At 38.5% G+C, this 19,681-nt stretch overlaps 1 protein-coding gene across 26 annotated transcripts in view; it reads right to left on the minus strand.

Moving 5' to 3' along the window:
• Trol (terribly reduced optic lobes) overlaps positions 1-15,126 on the minus strand; it is a 155,335-nt gene extending 140,209 nt beyond the window's left edge. For 15 of the 26 annotated variants that reach the window (XM_071776516.1, XM_071776511.1, XM_071776515.1 and 12 more), the window contains exon 1: positions 14,384-15,126. In XM_071776516.1, the coding sequence (XP_071632617.1) occupies positions 14,384-14,461 (78 nt within the window). In that variant the 5' untranslated portion in view covers positions 14,462-15,126. The remainder of the gene's footprint in view (positions 1-14,383) is intronic. The other 11 variants (XM_071776523.1, XM_071776522.1, XM_071776521.1 and 8 more) reach the window with 2 other exon arrangements.
• Between the last annotated feature and the right edge of the window lie 4,555 nt (positions 15,127-19,681).

Raw genomic sequence — 19,681 nt, forward strand, 5'->3', positions numbered from 1 at the left:
CTTTTCGCGATCGCGTTACGAGAGACAATAACACGACGTATGACGATGCGAGGATCGTCGGCACTGGGTACCTGCCGATTGATAAATGATAACCTTGATCTTGCGTAAACACGCGCCGACCCGCGCCGGGCCCCGCGCCGCGCGCCGTACGTCGCAAAAAGTAAATTCCGAAAGTCGCGTGCCAAACAGTTTTTTGACGAGATATTTACGTGCTAAAGTATAAATCCCGTGGTGGAAGGAAAACAAGGTCGATGGAGGGATGCGCAGACCACAGACGTCGCGACCTAGGCTAAGCGAGAGCCATATAATGGATATTCTTTATCTTACGGGGCCTTCTATTGGCCAATATCATCGATCAATATCTCCCGTTTGGGCCCAACGCACACTCATTGGTTATTGCATCAGGGATGCGCAAGAGCCTTGGGTGCGTTCCACAGACCACAACGCTCGCAACGCTCGTGGAATCATTTTATCCTTGTTAAATGTTAAATGTTAAACAAGGACGAAATAATGCTCGCGAGCGTGTGAGCGTTACGTGGAACCCCTTGTTTTCCTTCCACCATAGTAAATCCGCATCAAACGAGGCATCAAATATTCAGATTGTTCAGTTTCTGGCGTTTCAAATTGATCATGCGATTATATTAATTCTATTAATTAAGTCAGGAAGTCGATATATTATACGGCTATATTAAATCATACTGTTAATTGTATTATTTCGCGATTTCACGTTGGAAATATAAATATAAATATAACGAATTTTAAGCGACGAAAAATTCATAGCGATACGCGATATATATTCAGGTAAAAGCACCGTCAAAGAAATCTTTACGACCCGTAAATGATGCGACAAAATAATGTATAATTCTCATAGCTTCTATCTTTATTTGGGGTAAATAGATCGTGTAAAATATGTACTCGTTTTATTAAATAACTGTTTTTATATACGGATTACTAATTCCATAGTTAATTATTTGACAATCACCCATTCTAACGATTATGGAAGATTACCGTATTCAATATTGGCTACGATTTGCTTGCGGTAATAATACAACGACACACGCGGAGCAACCTGCCTGCTCAAGGCTTGCGGTGCGAATGATAGCGCGGCGGCCTTGTGCGTACACGGAGCACAGCGCGGAGCGCGTCGCATATTAAGAAAAAAAAAAAAACGAACACCAAGGTCGCGTATTTATACGAAATATATAAGGTGTTACAAATAAATGTATGTCGAAAAGGTAATTATTTAGAATACGCGCTGCACCTCGAATATCAATAAAATTATGCTCATTCGACGCGTTTTGACACGAAACGAAAGAATCTGGCAGAAAAATGCGGCGGTCTGCCCTGCGAAGCAAGATATTTAGCGTTAAAGTTGACGACTCTCAGGTTAGAAATCTTGTCATACCGATGTGATGTAGCGACCATGAACATGCCCCGCGGCCACATGCGCATGCTCTATCAGCTCTGATAAAAAAAAAACTCCCAAGCTCCCCAAGCTTGACGACCAATTTCAAATTTAATTTCTCCTCCGAAAGATAGCCGAAAGATAGGTCCATCGTGTGTAAATGTAATTATCAGATTTGTCAAAATCAGAAAGGAAGATTTAGATATTACATTTAGACATACATACAGACAGTTAAGACATTATATATTTATGTACACGTTTTACACGTTTTACAAAGGTAATAGTATTTCATTTAGGTTGCGTTCCGTGCTAATGTCGGTAACCGTAATTTAGCACTATTGAAAAATGCCGAACACTCCCAAGCTCCCCAAGCTTGACGACCAATTTCTTTTAATGTCTCCTCCGAAAGATAGCCCAGTTTCTCCGCACGAGCCCCACTCGTGCGGGGGGTGCAGTTTGGAATATAAAAATTCCTGTGATCAGGTGGACTCGAGAACCCGGTTCCTCGGAGTTACGAGTCTGGCGCTTTACCACAAGACCACACTGCCACCCAACAGCCTATATAATTAAAAGTCCATGTGTTCCATGTGTTGAATCATTTATTCAGTTTTTGCGGTTTATTATATCATCAGTGATGCTGCGATAAATATCTGTCCTGAATCTTCGCATCACTGGCATCAGTTTTTATCCTATTGTTCAATTTTTTTTCCTAAATATATCGCGACGATCAAACTTAATAATTAACATTTTTTTCTTTCGTAGGAATTATACTCTCGCAGTTCTCGCGCCAGCTTCGCGGCAGGCATCGCGTCGACTAGGAAAATAGCCAATGCGGTAACACTCGCGGACGGTGGGCCGGTGAACGCGCAAACACGTTATTTACCAGTGCATGCGTAGAGATGCGGCAAAAGCGACGTCGCGGGCTCAGGCCGGGATCCTACCTGTCCGGGCGTCGAAGTTACTTTATTCAGGAGGTAAAGCCTGACCTGACCAGACGTGCCGCCCGCTCGAGTCTGACCAACCGTGACCCGTTTCCACTGCTATGATCAGGTCTCGCTATATATATTGATAAATTAGCGACAATAAATTACTTCTTTCCATCATCAACTCACGTTTGATTAATTTCGGGTTAATTATTATAACTCAGAGAGAGCTCATTATTTTACTTATAATATTCAATTATTGTAATTTAATTATTTTGACGTTATTATTGATATTTCAGTTTTTTTTTCAATCGTAACAACGACTGCAGTTAATTTCATTCGAGATTAATTGCGTTATATGAATCACGGATTCGGCAAAGATGCGGTGAAGACGAAAACGGGGCCGCGTGATGCGCGCGTGCGAATTCAGCTCGCGCCGAAAATGGAGATTATTTTTCGCTTTCGTGCCGGCGAATATATATACGTTCGATCGCCGCTTAATTTTACGGCCGACCGCGAAAGTCGGCCGGATATATCCGATTAATTTAATGACCGATATCGTAGGAGTTGCGCCGGCTCGCCTGAGGGAAGATACACGAGCGCATATCGTCGGAGGGATGGTAAACGCACCAGCCGAGAGCGGCTACGAGAATGGTTCAGCGACGTTAATACTTCGATAAGGATTATGTGAAAAATCGATTAGTCGAGCGAACCGGTCGGATGGTATTTGCGCCGTCCCGCGGCCGAACTGTATTACTTGTTTGAGGACGTGTGGCGTATACGGCCCATTGTAACGTTTTGCAGTACGACGTATTGTAACGCACGTGGTGAGTTTAAATAACAGCGTCAAAACGCGCGTCCTCTTATATTATTAGCATTATTTTTTCACAAGGAGGTAAAAATGACATATATCCCAACGTCGAAGAGGAAGTCGTGCTCCAGTTATCCGATAAATCTTTTAAGCCGTTAATTAAAATGCAAATCTCAGAACTATATTAAAATCATACTTCCGGTCGATTTTTATAAATAAATTAGTATCCCGCAAAATGAATAATCTATAATTAATGTCAATTAAATGAGATAAAATAAGTGATATTTTCTTTATAATCTGATGTTTATTCGATATGCAATGTAGATAAAGCGCATAAAATATCTCGTGTAATAACATTCTTATCTTTATATAATTAATATCTTTTTAGTACTTTAATTATGTCATTAATATCTAGTGTTAGCAGCTATATTTAGTTTAATACGACAAAAAAATATATAAAGCGCAGTTTTTTTAAATTTCTAATAATACAAGACAAAGAGAGGAAAAATAATAAAGATCTTGGATAAGCAAGTGCATAACTGAGGGAACCTGTTTAGATGACTTAGACAACATAACGGAGTGTATACGTCATCAGTGTGTACAGATTAACCCGGCCTGATATTATCGATCTGTTCGCATCGGGCATTATCGGCGGCAAATCATCGTTAAAGGCGTCTTACGACATGGTTTCTTATGACAAATCGGGCCAATTGACGTGTATTCAAGATAATTTCATAGCTACGAACGATTTCCTAACCGTAACTGTCATATATAAAGCTTGATACGTTGAATGCGTCAGTATATAACTGCAGTTCTTACCCAAGATCGGAGCACATGAGCGACGATGAAATAATAAAACAATAAAAATGCAAAAGCGATTATATTCGCTTTATCGGGAACCGCATAACCGAATCGATCCAGGTGTCGTCTAAATTCGGCAAACGCGCGTGAACGAGCTTGAATCTCTTTAATCTCGCGGCATTTCGAATCCGAAAGTGATATACTCCCGACCTTCGTGGTATCGGACGCGACATTTCACGTCCGATGGTAACGTTTTGGTCACGGTGTAGGCCCGTTTTCGAAAGGCCAGCTCCGAAAGACGGCTGGAAAGGGGGTCGACTTTCGGGAGCGACTCGATGGAGCGTGGATGAAATGATTTACGGGATCGTTTGCATAAAACTCCACGCCCGTACATCCACCACGTGAGATTACATCATATCCGAGATGCGTCAGGGACAAACGTCGTTGATTTCACCGTGGCGATAGACGCCGTGAAACATATTTATAGAAATTGACAAGATACCGAGATGATTTGTATCATTTAATTAAAACTTGCGGGAAATAATTAATAAGGCTGTTAATTGCAAACTGGAAATGTTAAAAATTTAGCAAACATTACCATTTTAAATTACTCTATTTATATTGAGAGATTAAAAAACCATCCCTTCTTTCCTAGAAAGAAATTAATTTTGAGAATATTATATATATGTAGCTTTTTATCCTTATTATAATAACTAATCGCGACATCGATTCAATTTAATATCATATTCAAATTTCTGTCATGGAAATGTCTTATTGCAGTTAAATGTAACTGAGAAAGCTCAAATAACTTCCATCAGCTTTTTTTGAATATTAATTGACCGTTAGAGAGTTTGACTCAATTTAATATTGTAAATCATATAAATGTAACGTAATTAATACTTGAGGTTGGACATTAATATGTGAATTTAAATCGTTCAAATATTAATTCTTTTATATGTATATATAATGAATATTAATTCGACATTTACACGGTTTAAAATCAGTTAGAAGATAAATTTATAAGATAATACCTCGAGGAATGTTGCATTAAAAGAAAATCATCTTCGAACTCGAAATTACCTCTCGCGTGGCATCAGTAATTAAAATGTGGGTCAGAATATGAAATATATAAGACAGCGCGATGTGCTTCTTGAACGCCGTTGATCCCGCGGCGAGTATACAAAAAGCGCACGGGTTAATTGTTCCCCGACTTTAATTAAAGACACGCATCCTCGTAGACCTAAGTAGATGTTTATGCGCGTCTCCTCGAGGGCCTTCTCCACTTGTCCACATCTATTTACGGCCTCTTCCGTAGACGCGAGAAAGACGCGATGGCGAGACTTTGCCTTCGTTATTCCGCCCAGACACTTAATTGTCCGCAATGAGTAAGCCGCCACGCGTGCACCAACTCCTGCCTCTTCTCAGAAAGCGCCGGAATAAGCGCGGAATATAGGAAGCGGCGTTTATCGCTCGCGCGCGATACAATCACGATGATAAATATCGAAGGTTCAGGTTGCTGAGATTAACCCATTAACTCACGCACACCGTACAAACAGGTTTGACGATCGCGCAGAGTGATACGACATAGGTATCTACGTTTAATATTACTATGAATTATTCGCAGTTTCTACTTGATATCATTATCGCTATTTAAATATCAAGATATAGTTGTTAGTTATAAATTGAAGTAATTGAAATCAACCCAATAATAAGATCTTGTTACCTAAGACCGCGTCTGAGATTTTCATATTTTATTGCAGTACTTTAACTTCCATTATTAACTAACTTCGTAATTAAAAGCTCGTTCAAGTTCTTCCCAGGAAATCGATTTTGTATATTTATTAAGATGTACGTGTTCTGCAGATTCACGAACTTAGATAGACATATCTTTAATATGCATTAAAAAGTCATTAAAATTACATTATTTTAAAAATGTGCAAAAAAACGCACGTGTAATCTTCGAGCGATTATAATATACGTGATCTCGCGATGTATATTTATCGCGTCGCTGTTCATTAACTGCTACGTGGAACGATATCATTCAATTGTACGGAAGAAGGAGAGACGGGACGATGTCCGTCGATAATTATTGCCAGTGGTGGACTGCATAAGTAACGTAAATATCTTTTCAGCGCGCGGCTACGCGAGCTTATAAATAATCGCTCACGAGTCTCTCGGCTTGGTAAAAAGTAGATCCCTCCTGGCAATACGGCATTTAAGGTTTCACTCGTCGTCAGTTCTCAAGTACCCGCGCCGTTCGAGGACTAGAAGTACTTGCAAACGACTTCTCTCGACGGTCTTTCGAGAATTCTAAACGGCTAGTATGAGACGCAAGTGATAGCAACGACCGTACATGCGAGAATATCGCATCGAAGAGTCGCAGTCCGTCCGTGTATTAATGAAGAAATTAGAATGCGCGCCTAAACAGAACGTTATGTATTTCCAATAATATGTTAGCTGTCCAATTACCGAATAATCTGTAGTCGGTTTTTGCACGGGGAAATAATTAATTAGACGCTTAATCACACAGATGAATATCAAATCGATGCGATAGCTTCCAGTTAAACTTTTGACAAAAAAAAATCGAGTTTAAATGAGATGGGTATATAGATGGTCACATTATTTTACTAGGCGCTCTATAAAACATCGCGCTGACATTTCTAATTTATCTCCGATCAGATCAATCAAATAAATTTCATTAAAAAAGCGATAGTTCAGAGCGTATTCTCTGGAGAATCCTATTATTATAAGTAGCAAGTTGTAATTATTATATTTTTAATAATTATAGTACTGTAAAACGATAATAAAATGTATCGGTAATATGCTAATATGTAATAACAATAGAGATAAATATTAATTGAACAAATTGCCTGCCGAACAATCGCATTCTAACGGGATAAAGTTTCACAACATTATCGGGAATGCTAAGATAGGATTGCCACCCGCCTGAAATAATTAATTAAATCCTAGACGCGAAATGACGTGGAAGAAGGACTGATTGTGAGACCGCCACGGACTTCGCACAGTTAGGTAAGCGATTTATATCGCATACGCCTCTTGAACGAAGGTCCCTCTTCGTCCCATCCGTTTGCATTATAGCTTTCTTGTGATCGTTTTCTTTTTTCTCTCACTTCCTCACATGCATCCCGACTTTTCGATGACCCTGATGGTTTACGTAAGACCAGATACCGGCTCTCGATCCTTTTAATGCCGCAGTCGAGGCGAAAGATCGCATCGCGTGTCGTCCAGATTTAATTGACACGCCCATTGACTAAAATTATGGTTGCGACGATTGTACGCGTAAATCATGAGTACTTATGGTGCCCTAATTATAATATTATTATTTAAAACGTGATAATTATGTAATATCGTGTAAAATAATAATAATGTAAAATAATTAGCTATAAATTTTACATTGTGCGATATTTGAAAATTATTAATTTTAGCCACTTCGATTTATTTCTCGTTCTTGCATATCGCACTACGTTTATATTATGTTTACAAGACATTGCGTGATGAGAGAGATTACGATAATTTTTTACTTTAGAAACTCGCAAATAAATCCGTATAAAAAGAGATCGCATGGACAGAGCGAGTTCAGTTATTATACCAAAATTAATTTATGAGTCCTTTAATTTAAACTCCTTTTAAATTTGGGTTAATTCGACGCGACAATCAATTAAGTCCTCAAAATGCATGCACGTTCCTGTGGGAATCGTCTGAAATATCCGTATGACTTCATTAGGGTCAACCAATGAAATTTATGAGGCTCTTTTATAAGTGGCACTTGCGGCATTAAAGACATCATCCGATACTCAATTTTCGAGCGGTTAAACCTCTTTAAACAGCTCATTCTATATCGCTTTTTGTGCAGGTATGATTATCTAAGATTTATGCGTGTCACTCATCGTTTCGTCATTTTTACGAAGCAAAATAATATATCAATGCTCGTAGTGTATTGTTTTCAATATTCATAGCGCATTTTCTCTCAATTTTTTCTCAACATGTAGAAAATAGAAACGCAAGCTGACTTTAAAAAATGTCTTTAAATATCACTCTTTCCGAATTTTTTATATCATTTTTAATTCTAATAATTTAAAGATAAATCATGTCATGTTTATGTCACAACGCAAATAATCATTTTAATATCTTTTTAAAAATTACAGTTTTGGTCCGATTCTTCTCTCTAGCAATGCTTATGTACTTTACTACATTACACATTACTTTACAAGGAAATTATATGTTACACAGGTAAATTATAGCTGCCGCGAAACCTGTCATTACTGTGTGTATATCGAGCGTATTACAAAAATATAAAAGGTAGTTCTCTTGCTCTAATCATAAAGATACTAATTATAAGCGACATGGAAATTGTATGGATATAAAATTCTCGAAATTACATCTAATTCGCATTTTTTATCCAAAAGCAACTTGTACTCAATAATCGCTTCCCATGCATCATCGTTATTTCCGTCAAACACTATAAAACGCAATTAATAATATTAAATATCAAACAAACAAACAAACAAACGAACAAAAATATCAAACAAACAAAACAAATGTCACTTAACCGATGCCATCGCATAACGAATTACTTCCGTGTAATAATTATCCGAAATTATATGCTCTTTGTTCGTTTAACGGTTAAAATCTCATCGAAGCTAGACTTTTTGCCTCCGTATGGCTCAAGCTTGTGGAAGCGCTGTAACGACGAGTTTTAAATTCTTCCCTACCCAATGAAACCCCACAAGGATAAATGACTATCTTTCGTGGTTGTAGGTAACGTGAACTTTTCAAATTACTCGTACCGTACCGAAATTGCATGCGCAGAAACTCGGAGGATCCCCGATTTTCCTCTAATATGTTTTGTCAGTCTTCGTAAAAAGTCGCATATGGCATGAGTAGAAGTTATGTACGGCGGCCAGCGCAAACACGCCAAACAAGTTAACGAGATCTGTGTAGTGTACAATTATTATTTTGCGAAGCATTGAAGACTCTAAAGATTTTGCTTAATAATAAATGAAACTTTCCTATTTACTTGTGAAAAAGTATATATATTACTTAAATTTAAATTGTAGTGGATCTATAATATTTAATGTGAATCCTCCGGGATACTCTCGGTCGAGCATCATTGGTACAGAGCAACAGTACCATATCGAACGGGCACCGCAACGCCACATACACGTGCATTACCATATTTTTCATAAGATACAAATCTTTCAGACCCTTCGCCCGTGCGAATCCCTCGCAATTCAAGCCGGAACGGTCAGGGATAGCGCGACAGGGGTACGGCTGAGAAAAAGAGGTGCAATAACGGAAGGATCGCGACTTTTTCTCCCGCACGTACATTGTCATTTTTACGGAAGGATAATATTTGAGAGCATTCGAGAAATCGTGGCGATTCTATTCCTCTGAAATAAATGCGAAGTCGAATCTTTCTGATTTCGCGAAATATTTTGACATGTATAAATATAAGAACAAACTGTTTTAACAATTTAATTTTTAACAAATATTATATAAAAGCATTTGCACTTGTGTAAAACGGATACGTTAAAAAAAGTGAGAAATTCATTATTTTATTGCGTATTAGTATCCGCTTAATTTTATCCTCCACGCCGGTATTTTAAAGTGCATTGTCACAAGGCATATATAGGACCTAAGACGATAAAGAATGTCGGGACATCCGAGATTACGGTCAAGTAAGATTTAAAATGACGAATTAAACTGTAGGTTTCGACCTCCGTTTTAACGATATTCAGAAGTCGTCGGACGAGTGTTGGGATTTGGCTTTCTCTCCATACATATGTCGCAATTCCGCAATAAGAACTTTACGACTTGCATTCGGAAAACTTCCACGACACTTGGTCCGCGGTGTCAGCTACGGCTATCGGTATATACGAGTTAATTAACAATGTCACTCTCGGCTGTATTATTTTAAACGCCTACTCTGAATGCCTATATACGCTTTCTTAAATCGTTAAGTTTTAATTATCTTTGAAATTGACTTGGAAATAATTCACTATGATTCATATTTTAATTTATGTGAAATATATGTAGCGTGTCATTATTTATCATATAAATTTGCGATTTTTTTAAGACAATTTATATGTACGAATTTAACAACTAGGTCAATAGCAAGCACTCATACGGATAAAAAATCTCACATATTTCAATTCTGCGTATAATTATATTATCAGATTACTCTTACATTTTATCATTTCTGTGATAAAGATAAAAGGCTAAGATGCAATAAAATCGCTTGTCATAGCTTGTCAAACCAATTCAAAATATTACTTTTATAACAATATTACAGATGTATTATAATATAGCGCAAATACGATGTGACATCTATAGCTTCACGGAACGTAATCGACAGTTTTGGTGATAAGGCGAATCTATGCCAAGGGCGTCACTCTATACGTGTATTGATAAATCGAGCATGACAAAGTAACGTGAACAATAATATTTTTAGGCAATTATCAATACTATCTCTTTATAAGTATAAAAACTGTAAAAGAGATTCAATATTATATCAAACATGACAATTTATATTTAAAATTCAAATTAGTTGTCAATCATTTCATAAACTATACTCATAATAATGACATTTTTCAATAAACTTTTCTTCTTCGAAAATCGAGAGAGAAAGAGAGATAGATGAGTTTGCACCTCGATCTATAATTGCGCTCACCCTCGCGCCGACTACGACTTATAATATATCCGACTGCGACTCGTTGTCAGGACGCCGGTTTGCAAAATGATCGTCTATGCATGCAAATACCTGCAAGCGCCGTGAAATGATAATTCGACTCCAGATCGAGGAACGATTCGAAATTAATCAAGCCACCGACGAACCGTGGCGAACGTGCCGTTCCGAGAATAACTATTTTAATTCAATATCCGCCGACTCGATTCATCGAGTCAGTGTCGTCTCGTGGGTCAGAACGATATATCGTCCCTAAAAAATTTCCCCATCGCCACGAAAAATGCACGAAACTAAATCTTCATATAGCTGCCAGATTTGCTCTCTCAATTGAAAAAGATACAGTTTACTGAATTAATGTCAAATAAACACAATTAAGTTTCAGAATTAACACGATTTACTTTAACTATGTCAAGAATAACTGATAGATTCCAATTCTAAAAGAAAAGTCGGTTTTAGTTCACTACACCAAATTAGATTTGTGAGAACAAATGAGAACACGGCGTTTATTCGCAATAATTGGATTCCAAAAATTTTAATTGAAAGAACAAATCTTTCTTATACGCCCGAAATTCTTATGAACTGCGCTATTATCTGCAAATTAACAGAAGCGCACTTATAAATAAATTCGCTGCGGTTCTCCAAAGTGATATCGATGCTCACCACGTCAATCACCACGTCTTATATAGAGATATGAGCAGAGGCATCGACACTCACAATCTCGAATTTAAACATCTCTATCCAAAGAACGATTAGCTTGTACTATCGAGCACGTGCATCGCTGCTCGCGGATGTAACAAGAACGCTGTAGCGCAGCGTTGCGCCTCAAATAGAGCCATTTACCACGCTGCTTTGAATAGCACACGTCGCAGAAAAGACACATGCATGTCGCGGATGTCGCCGTACGTCTCGAATGAGAGTGTCGCTCGAAATATTCGCAATTCGTTCGAATGTATCGCTATTTTGCCCTGACCGCTGGTATCGTGCCAGTATCGCGATATTCAATCCTCGCTATGGCAGATAACGCATCATTGTTAAGTTATCGCGACAAAACGGCTTTCGACGATGCATTTTATGCATCGTGACAGCGATGCACTTGCCCCGATTGATCTGCACGATCGTAATATACTGTCCGCTCGGTTACTATTTAATCGTGGTAATCCAAAATTGTCATCCAAAAATTCTACTTTTCTTCCAAAATAATCACGGCGATTCGATAACGCAATCATCTCGTGAAGTTCTCATCGCGTTTTGGAAAAGTGCATAATTTAGATTATATTATGCAATTTGATATCGAACGACATTTTATTCGATATTTAATCAGCGCAATATGATTCGTTTTATATATAAGATTAATTATACTTTTATTTTTAATAAATACTCTTCTTCGCAGCAACGTTAGATACCTCTGTAATATTTCCATACTATCCGAAAAATTGTTAAGAGTTTTTTAAATTTATATATTTTAGAATACGTCAGCCTCGTTATTCTACATGTAATACAACGGAATTTTGATCTGAAAGATTATATTGACGAAAAAGATAAATACAAAGCCTTTCAGAAATTGTATGTATTCACATCTGAGTGTTTATACGAAAAAATATTGAATATCCTTTATAAAATGGATTATATAAAATTATGCGAAGAACCTCTTGCTTTCCAGAACGAGATGTCTATAATGAGTCGTTTTGATTGCCCGCATTCTTTTGAAATAGGTAAGATATCTTTATGGATTATTCAAACAAGCATATATCTATACAAAGTCTTTTTTATTGAGAGACCGCATTTTCCATGGAATTTAAGAAACAGCACGTAAGGTGTCTCACAAAGATAAAAGACGAAATTGTTCGACAATAAAACGATCTCCTTTTAGCAAGACTTTGACTCAAGATTGAAAAAATCGTTCACGCACTGTTACAAACGCACAAATAAAGAACGCACCACCGACGTAGCGAAGAAGCTGATGAAGAAGGATCGTCATATCAGGCCACGCCAGCGAAGTGTCGTTTCGGCGGAAATCCGTGCCTCGCGGAATGATATTTCACTGAATTGGCGGGTTTCAGAAACGATCGGAGTTCGCCGCGGCACGAGTTCGACTCGTGCTCGTATCCGCTTCTACGGAGTTGGAGGTGTGATCGGAATATAATCGATTCGCGCGAATTATCCCGGAGCGTCTCGCTGCCGGGTTGTCGAACAAGTCCGGCGGCGTTACGCATAACAATTCGATCCGTATTTTCTGAGCCCACGGCACGAGTATTCGACGATCCAACGGCATATTTCCGCCGGTCCTCTTTTCCCGTACCTGTTGATCGTTGTTAAATTGAAGGATTTCTTTGTGCGACGCCGCGAGTCGGCGTATTTTCCATTTTATTTTTTTAAAAAAGAACGGAAAGAGTATAAAACGTCAAGAATTATTGAACTTATTACAGATAATTCGATTGAGAAGGAGATCTAACTTATTTTTATTTAAAATGTTATTCTACAGAATCGATTTATGCGATAGAAAGTTTTGTATCACACTATATACCTAATGTTATATTATGATTATTATTTAATAAATTGCTATAATTGCACTGCAACTCATTATTTATTTCACTATGTTCATTACATTTTAACAGCTATGGAGCATTATAACCGATCGTTATTCCAAAAATTGAAAAATTTCAGGTATCGCGTCGTGAAAATTAAGCAGCAGAAGTTTGATAGATAATAAATTCCGGATATTAGAACCATAATAGCTGTATCAATACAGCTGGCGACTAAATAAACTTGGCGCCAGCGTTGGTGTAAACGATACGTTTGAATAATTAATCGATTTTTCTCAGTCGTCGCTTTACTTGGATTGGTTTTTATGTCAACTTTTCAATCGTCAAAAGCGCGGCACAGCTGGAGCGCACCAATGAGAAGCTGCCTTGTTCGAATCATATGCAAACGTTCTATTGCACACAAAATTGTATGAAGAACGGAAGAACATGTCAGGATCACGATATACAATTCAAAGAGGGGAGAATATCTTTGATATCTCTAAAAAGAAGTAAGAGATTATTTTGTAACGTCGGCGCGTCGCACTCTCCACATGTACGAATCTATCGCGACGATTTACGAGAACGATAAGCGTGCCTTCGCCGCGAAGTATGCGTCGATCTTTATCAGCAAATGTAAGTGAGACACATAACAGGTATAATCGCGGTGATTGAACCACACGGGCTATCTAATCGTCCGTGTGTCGCGCAGGGAGTTTCCGAAATGCTTCAGCTGATAAATTCGCGAATATTATACCGCGCGACAGCAAAACCTAGCGATATATATTTTTAAATTTTAATTGATCTTAATTGCGAATAGTTTTAAGAAGAAATATTTCCGTATGTATTTAAGTACGCGATTATAATAGGTAAAATATTAGCAACGCTATATAGTATAAGCTTTCTCTCGCGACAGCGCCATTTTAAAGTTTATCAGTGATAAGTTTTACATTCCCAGTATTATTTCCTGTCGATTAAACAGACACGTAATGTCAATTAAATGTCTCATATGTTCAGTCTCGTCGCTCGGTAGTATTACGAGTAGACAACATATAGAATCGAACCGAAACGCGTTTCGGAGCAACATGCTCCTAAATGCGTTTACGGAGCACCGTCCGCCCCGAGGTGTGGAATTCTCTGCCGGGAATACCGGTAATTTCGGATCGGGGACCACACGAGATCCCGGTCCCCCAAGATCGGCTCACGTCAAAAACTTACCTCGGATGCTGTCACCAGGCCGTCCGCCGCGATCAGCAACAGGAGCAACGCACTCTTTAGCAACACACGGTTCTTCATCTCGCCGCTGGCCGTCTGTCGCGACCGGCAAGGAGTCACTTCTCGACCTCTTCGCCCTCTTCCTGACTGACCCTCTTTCTCTCTCTTTCCGTCTCTTCCTACCTATCGCCGTCCGTCCCCCTCTCTTTCTTTCTCGATCGGGCACTGCGGGACACCTCAGCGACGGTACATGGCGAGACGGGCGAAGAAAGAATAATTCCTCCAAGGACACCGCGGGAGGAATTTGCCCTCTTGTCCTACGGATGACGCTTCGTCGGAGAGCCTTCTCTTCGGCGGTCCTCGCGGCTTCTCGCGCGCGCGAACGTCCGCGGGGCGCGCGGGCGGACGAGATGGACGGAAGTTGACGACGCGACGGGAGGACCGACTGACGGGACCGGAAATCGCGGGCGCACGACCGGGATTTTCTCTCTTTCTCTCGCTCTTTTTTTTTTCCTTTCCTTCTTCTCCGTTCGCTCTCTTTGCCAGCAACTTCGTCGCCGAGGAGGCCCGCGACCACGCCGTGGCCAACAACGCACCGTACCGGCGTTCGGTAGCGTCTGAGAGGCCGAGCTCACCGACAAGATAAAACTTTTTCAAAAGCCCCCGTGGTCCGTGGTTTTCCCTCTCCTCTCTGGCGCCGGGTCCGGCTCTTTCTCTCTCGCCACTCGTTCTCCTCGTCCCGCGCTCGCGGCCCGACTTCCTCTTTCTCCACGTTGGATTCTCTCTCCACCGGGAGGAGAGTTCGTCTTTCCCCCTCTTCCCACTCGCTCCCTCTCGCACCGTCTCTCATTCTCTCTTCCTCCCTCTGCCTGTATTTTGCCGACGCGCGATCTCGCGGTCTCTCCCACCGCTCAGCACAGATCGGCACGTTCTCTCCCTCTCTCCGGATTCTTTGATCCGCCGTCTCGCTCCATCGGAGTTCTCTCCCACCGGTCATCTCTCTCCCTCTCTCCCTTTCTCTTCCTCTTTTGATCCCCACCGCCGCACGCGGTGGATATGCGTCTCCCTTGGTCCAACGTCCCCCGGGATTCTCTCCTCGTTTGCACCGTGGTCAAAGTTGCTCCCTGCCGCTGTAGCCGCCGTTGGACGGCGGGGGGAGATCGCTTAGGTTAGGAGGCGGTCGTCTCGCGGGCGAAGATCACGGCTGCACGTTTTTCACGCCCGCGCTTTCCGCTACTTAGGGATGCTTGCGATATACTTCGATACCATATCGGAATCATATGTATTGTCGGTCTATTACCGATATAGAACATCGATATTTTATTTTTAGCTGAATGGTATCGCTAATTGCGAAGTCAGTAAATCGAAGCTTAATCGCATAACGCTGTTTGTCAAGCAATTTTTCGACTGAATTTACAGCAATTACAACAGAAAGATAAAATATAATATGCGAATAAATGATACCTATGTAAACCAGCGCAATTTTTAACAGATACAATCATTATCTTGCTTTAAACACGCAACTTTTTATGTATGCGACATATACAACTTGTCTCCTATCTGAATTGTGTCAGTCTATCGAGTCCGCTTATAGTTATGGAACGCTTGAAATCTTAAACGTATTTAACATTGAAAAATACATGTAAGAAGTTCTCGTGACTCCGATCGATAGTCTATTATTGATACGCAGTACTTTTGGCATCATTTGCTATATGACATATGCTTTTAACTTAATTGGACGTATATAATTTATATCTTTAATCAGCAATCAGTAATCTCGAATAAAATATTCTTCAAAATCGTATTATAAAGTTAATTAATGTTAAAATTGGAACTTTAATCGAACTAGGTTTTTAGAATATAAATGGCAATGATACCTTGACCTTTTGTTAATTTCCAGCGAATTATAATCTACCACTGATTTAATTGTCAAAGTAGTTAATATAAAAAATTTAATTATTGCAGAAATGAAGATAGAATGTTTTACCAACTGAAACTTTGAACAGTTTATTTCAAAATTCGGTAAGAAGTATTATCGTATACGATTGATATATCCAATATACACGTATGTGAATGATTTTATGATAAATTCTGCATAAAACATGTGTTATCAAGTTATTTTGCGACACATGCGTAATGTGAACCTATGTTTTGCGCAAAATGTAGCCAGATGCGAAAGAGCGCCGCTTTTAATCACCAGTCCGCTGCGTCACTGAAAAGAGCACGAGAAAAATAACGTTTCCTCATGTACTCGTAACTTCGAAATGGCTCTTTCTCTCTCGCAAGAGAGCAAGAGACGCAAGGAAGATGATCTTTTTTAAACGGGTCGAGCGTCACCATGCAAGCAGTCACTCCCCCGCCGCCGTTATTCGCGCTCCATGCATCCCATTCTGCGTTGCATCCGTTTTGCGGCTATCCGACGAACGAGATGCATCTGTTAGCATGTGCGCGAAATCTCATGGTATTCTCGGTATAGATTTAGGCCGAATATGCGCGCGATGCCTCCACAGATCGGCGATGCCCGACGACCGATGCGATAATCTTGAAATTTGCGACAATTATATTTTAAGATTTGCATGCACTTATAATTAAACGTATTATTAAAGAATTTTATCAAGTGCGAATAAATTGATTACACTATGGTTGCAAATCATTCAACACAATAAAAACTTCATATTACACGGAATGCAATTTTATACATCAGTATATACTCAGTCATTAACATCACAACTTATATATATCTCGTTATTATTATTTTTAGATATATTATAGAAGATATTTATAAGTATATAAAAAAACTCCTAATCTATATATAATGTGTTGCAGATATATAAAAACTTCTAAATCCTTGTAATTTTAATGTATAATTGTATTGTATTTTCTAATTATTTATTTGATCATAATGCGACTCAACACTTCACTCTGTAATATCTCCTAATCATGGTAATCCACAGAATGTAAGTTAATGTTAATAATTATCTTTTACCCATAAAGTATTGTTTCTCGGTGTTTGCAACTATACTATGCAAGAAAATATCGTAGTATTGCGCCAGGATTGCGTTTAAACTAAAGGAATGTTGGCCGTGATCGAGCAACAAATCGTCGAAGTCTCGCTGACAAGGATTAATCCTCCCGATCGTAAAATTAAGATACACGGCACATGAATCGTGTAAACAGGCACGTAGAAGAGAATCGCGAAAGGGTGCGAACGCCGAGGCTATCATCGCAAGGTTATTGATAATACCAAAATAAATCGCAGGAGAAACGTAACAAATCCCGTTGACCCGTTGATTTACGATGCGACAGCCGTATGGTCCACGATCACATGTGCCTCTCAAGTATCGAAGACGATCGTCCCATTTTTTTCGTATTCACGATTTCGCTTTCCGCTTATTTGCCGAATAACACGAAAACCGTTATCGTAACAGTTGTTATGACGATAGAATTATGATGATAGTAGCATGATAACAAACATATGCGTAATGTGCGTAATCTAAGAAATGTGTAATGTGTTCGTCATCTTGTGAATTAAGCTTTCACACAGATACAACCTTTATTCGCACGTTTCGCGAACAGAGTGATATTTCTTATTAAAAGATGAGATAAATTCCTTCTCAAATATTTTTCGAAATATCACATTTTTTTATAATTTCTTTAATTTTCACATTAAATCTTGAAAATGAAAATTCTATTAAATTTCACGTGAAAAACAAGATCTTATTACTTACTAGTTAGAAATGGATTTAACGTGTCTTTTTTTAGAAAGGAATTTGTATTTCTGAAGTATAGTTTGTCAAAACAATTTCTTTTACTAAATCCATTTCAGATAATTGTAATTTGGAACAAAATTAATTTTATGTGCTCGGTAATGAAACATTTGAACAGAATATACACATACATATATAAAATATATGTTAGAAGTTAATTAGATTATACAGATACGTAATAAAATTACACTATATATATATAAAATTATAATTAACACCAATCCTGAAATCTAATGCAAATTATAGATCGTCTAAAATAAATTATTCACGATATGGCTATGCTCATGTAACAAAAATTATTTTAGACATAATATCGAGTATACATATTAAATATACTCGTCTTACAGTGTGCAACATATTTTATATGCAAAGATCTCAAGATACTAACTTATTTAATTAATAAAGCATTTTAACGAAAAGGAAAATAGTTAATAAGAAAAACTGAAATATCTCGTAAAAATTGTTCATATTTTTAATGACGAAAGCGAAACTGTCAAGTCGAATAAAATTCGTAGAAAAGCATATGGAAATTATTTAGATATTACTTCGAATTAACAAAGCGAACGAAGCAAATTTATTATCTAAATTTCTGAATTATGAATGACAGCATTCGCGCGAACTAATATAAGTAATATAGAACAGATTGTAGATTGAAATTGAGTTTACGGGAACAAAAAGCAGTTCGAATAAACGTACCGATCGAAATTGTTTTGCTGCTCAAATTATGGCTCAAGGAAACTATTTATGGGGTCAATTTGGTTACTCGTCGAGTAAAAGCTCAGGAACGTTAAAGATACCGTCCACCAGGCGTCTTGCGCTCGTTTATTTTTATTAACCACGAAATTGTTAGCGAATATCTAGCGCATATTTGTTTATATCGGGATCCTTAAATAGCAGAAACAATCGATTACTATGATAGATCACAGTTTACATCGTTCCCGAAAATGAGTCATTCGCTTTTAACCATAATTTTAAATAAATGTGATCAAATTAAGTACACGAATAATTAAATTGGATGAGATTTGAAAATTATATCACATACACGGAGAATATCTCATCACAAAATTCACCAAGCAACACGATTGAAAAGATCACGCGATGTTTAGAACACTATGTTTGTCATCAGTTCCAATTACATATTATTTTATTATCACACGTGTTGTCGATACATGTGGTTACGTTATACCATCGTCAGTTAAACATAGTGAATAGCAAAATATATGTATTGCAACGTATCCTCACTTTCGCTCACGGTCAGGGGCCCGATTCTCTAACGACAAACGTATGCGTAAACTCGGCTCTAACAGAAAAGCTGCAAACTTATTGGCTACAAACTGTGCGAAAGCCAATCAATTTGCAGCCTTTCTGTTAGAGCAGAGTTTGCGCATACGTTTCTCGTCAGAGAATCGGGCCCCAGAAATCATCTTGATTAAGTAAAATAACAGCCGGATTTGCACGTCAAAAGTCAAAATAATAAAATTAATGTAGCAACAATAAGCGACAAGAATCACATGTAATAAAAAGCCAGTCCAAA

Source organism: Temnothorax longispinosus, chromosome 4, assembly GCF_030848805.1.
Source record: "Temnothorax longispinosus isolate EJ_2023e chromosome 4, Tlon_JGU_v1, whole genome shotgun sequence".
Taxonomy (NCBI): Eukaryota; Metazoa; Arthropoda; class Insecta; order Hymenoptera; family Formicidae; genus Temnothorax; species Temnothorax longispinosus.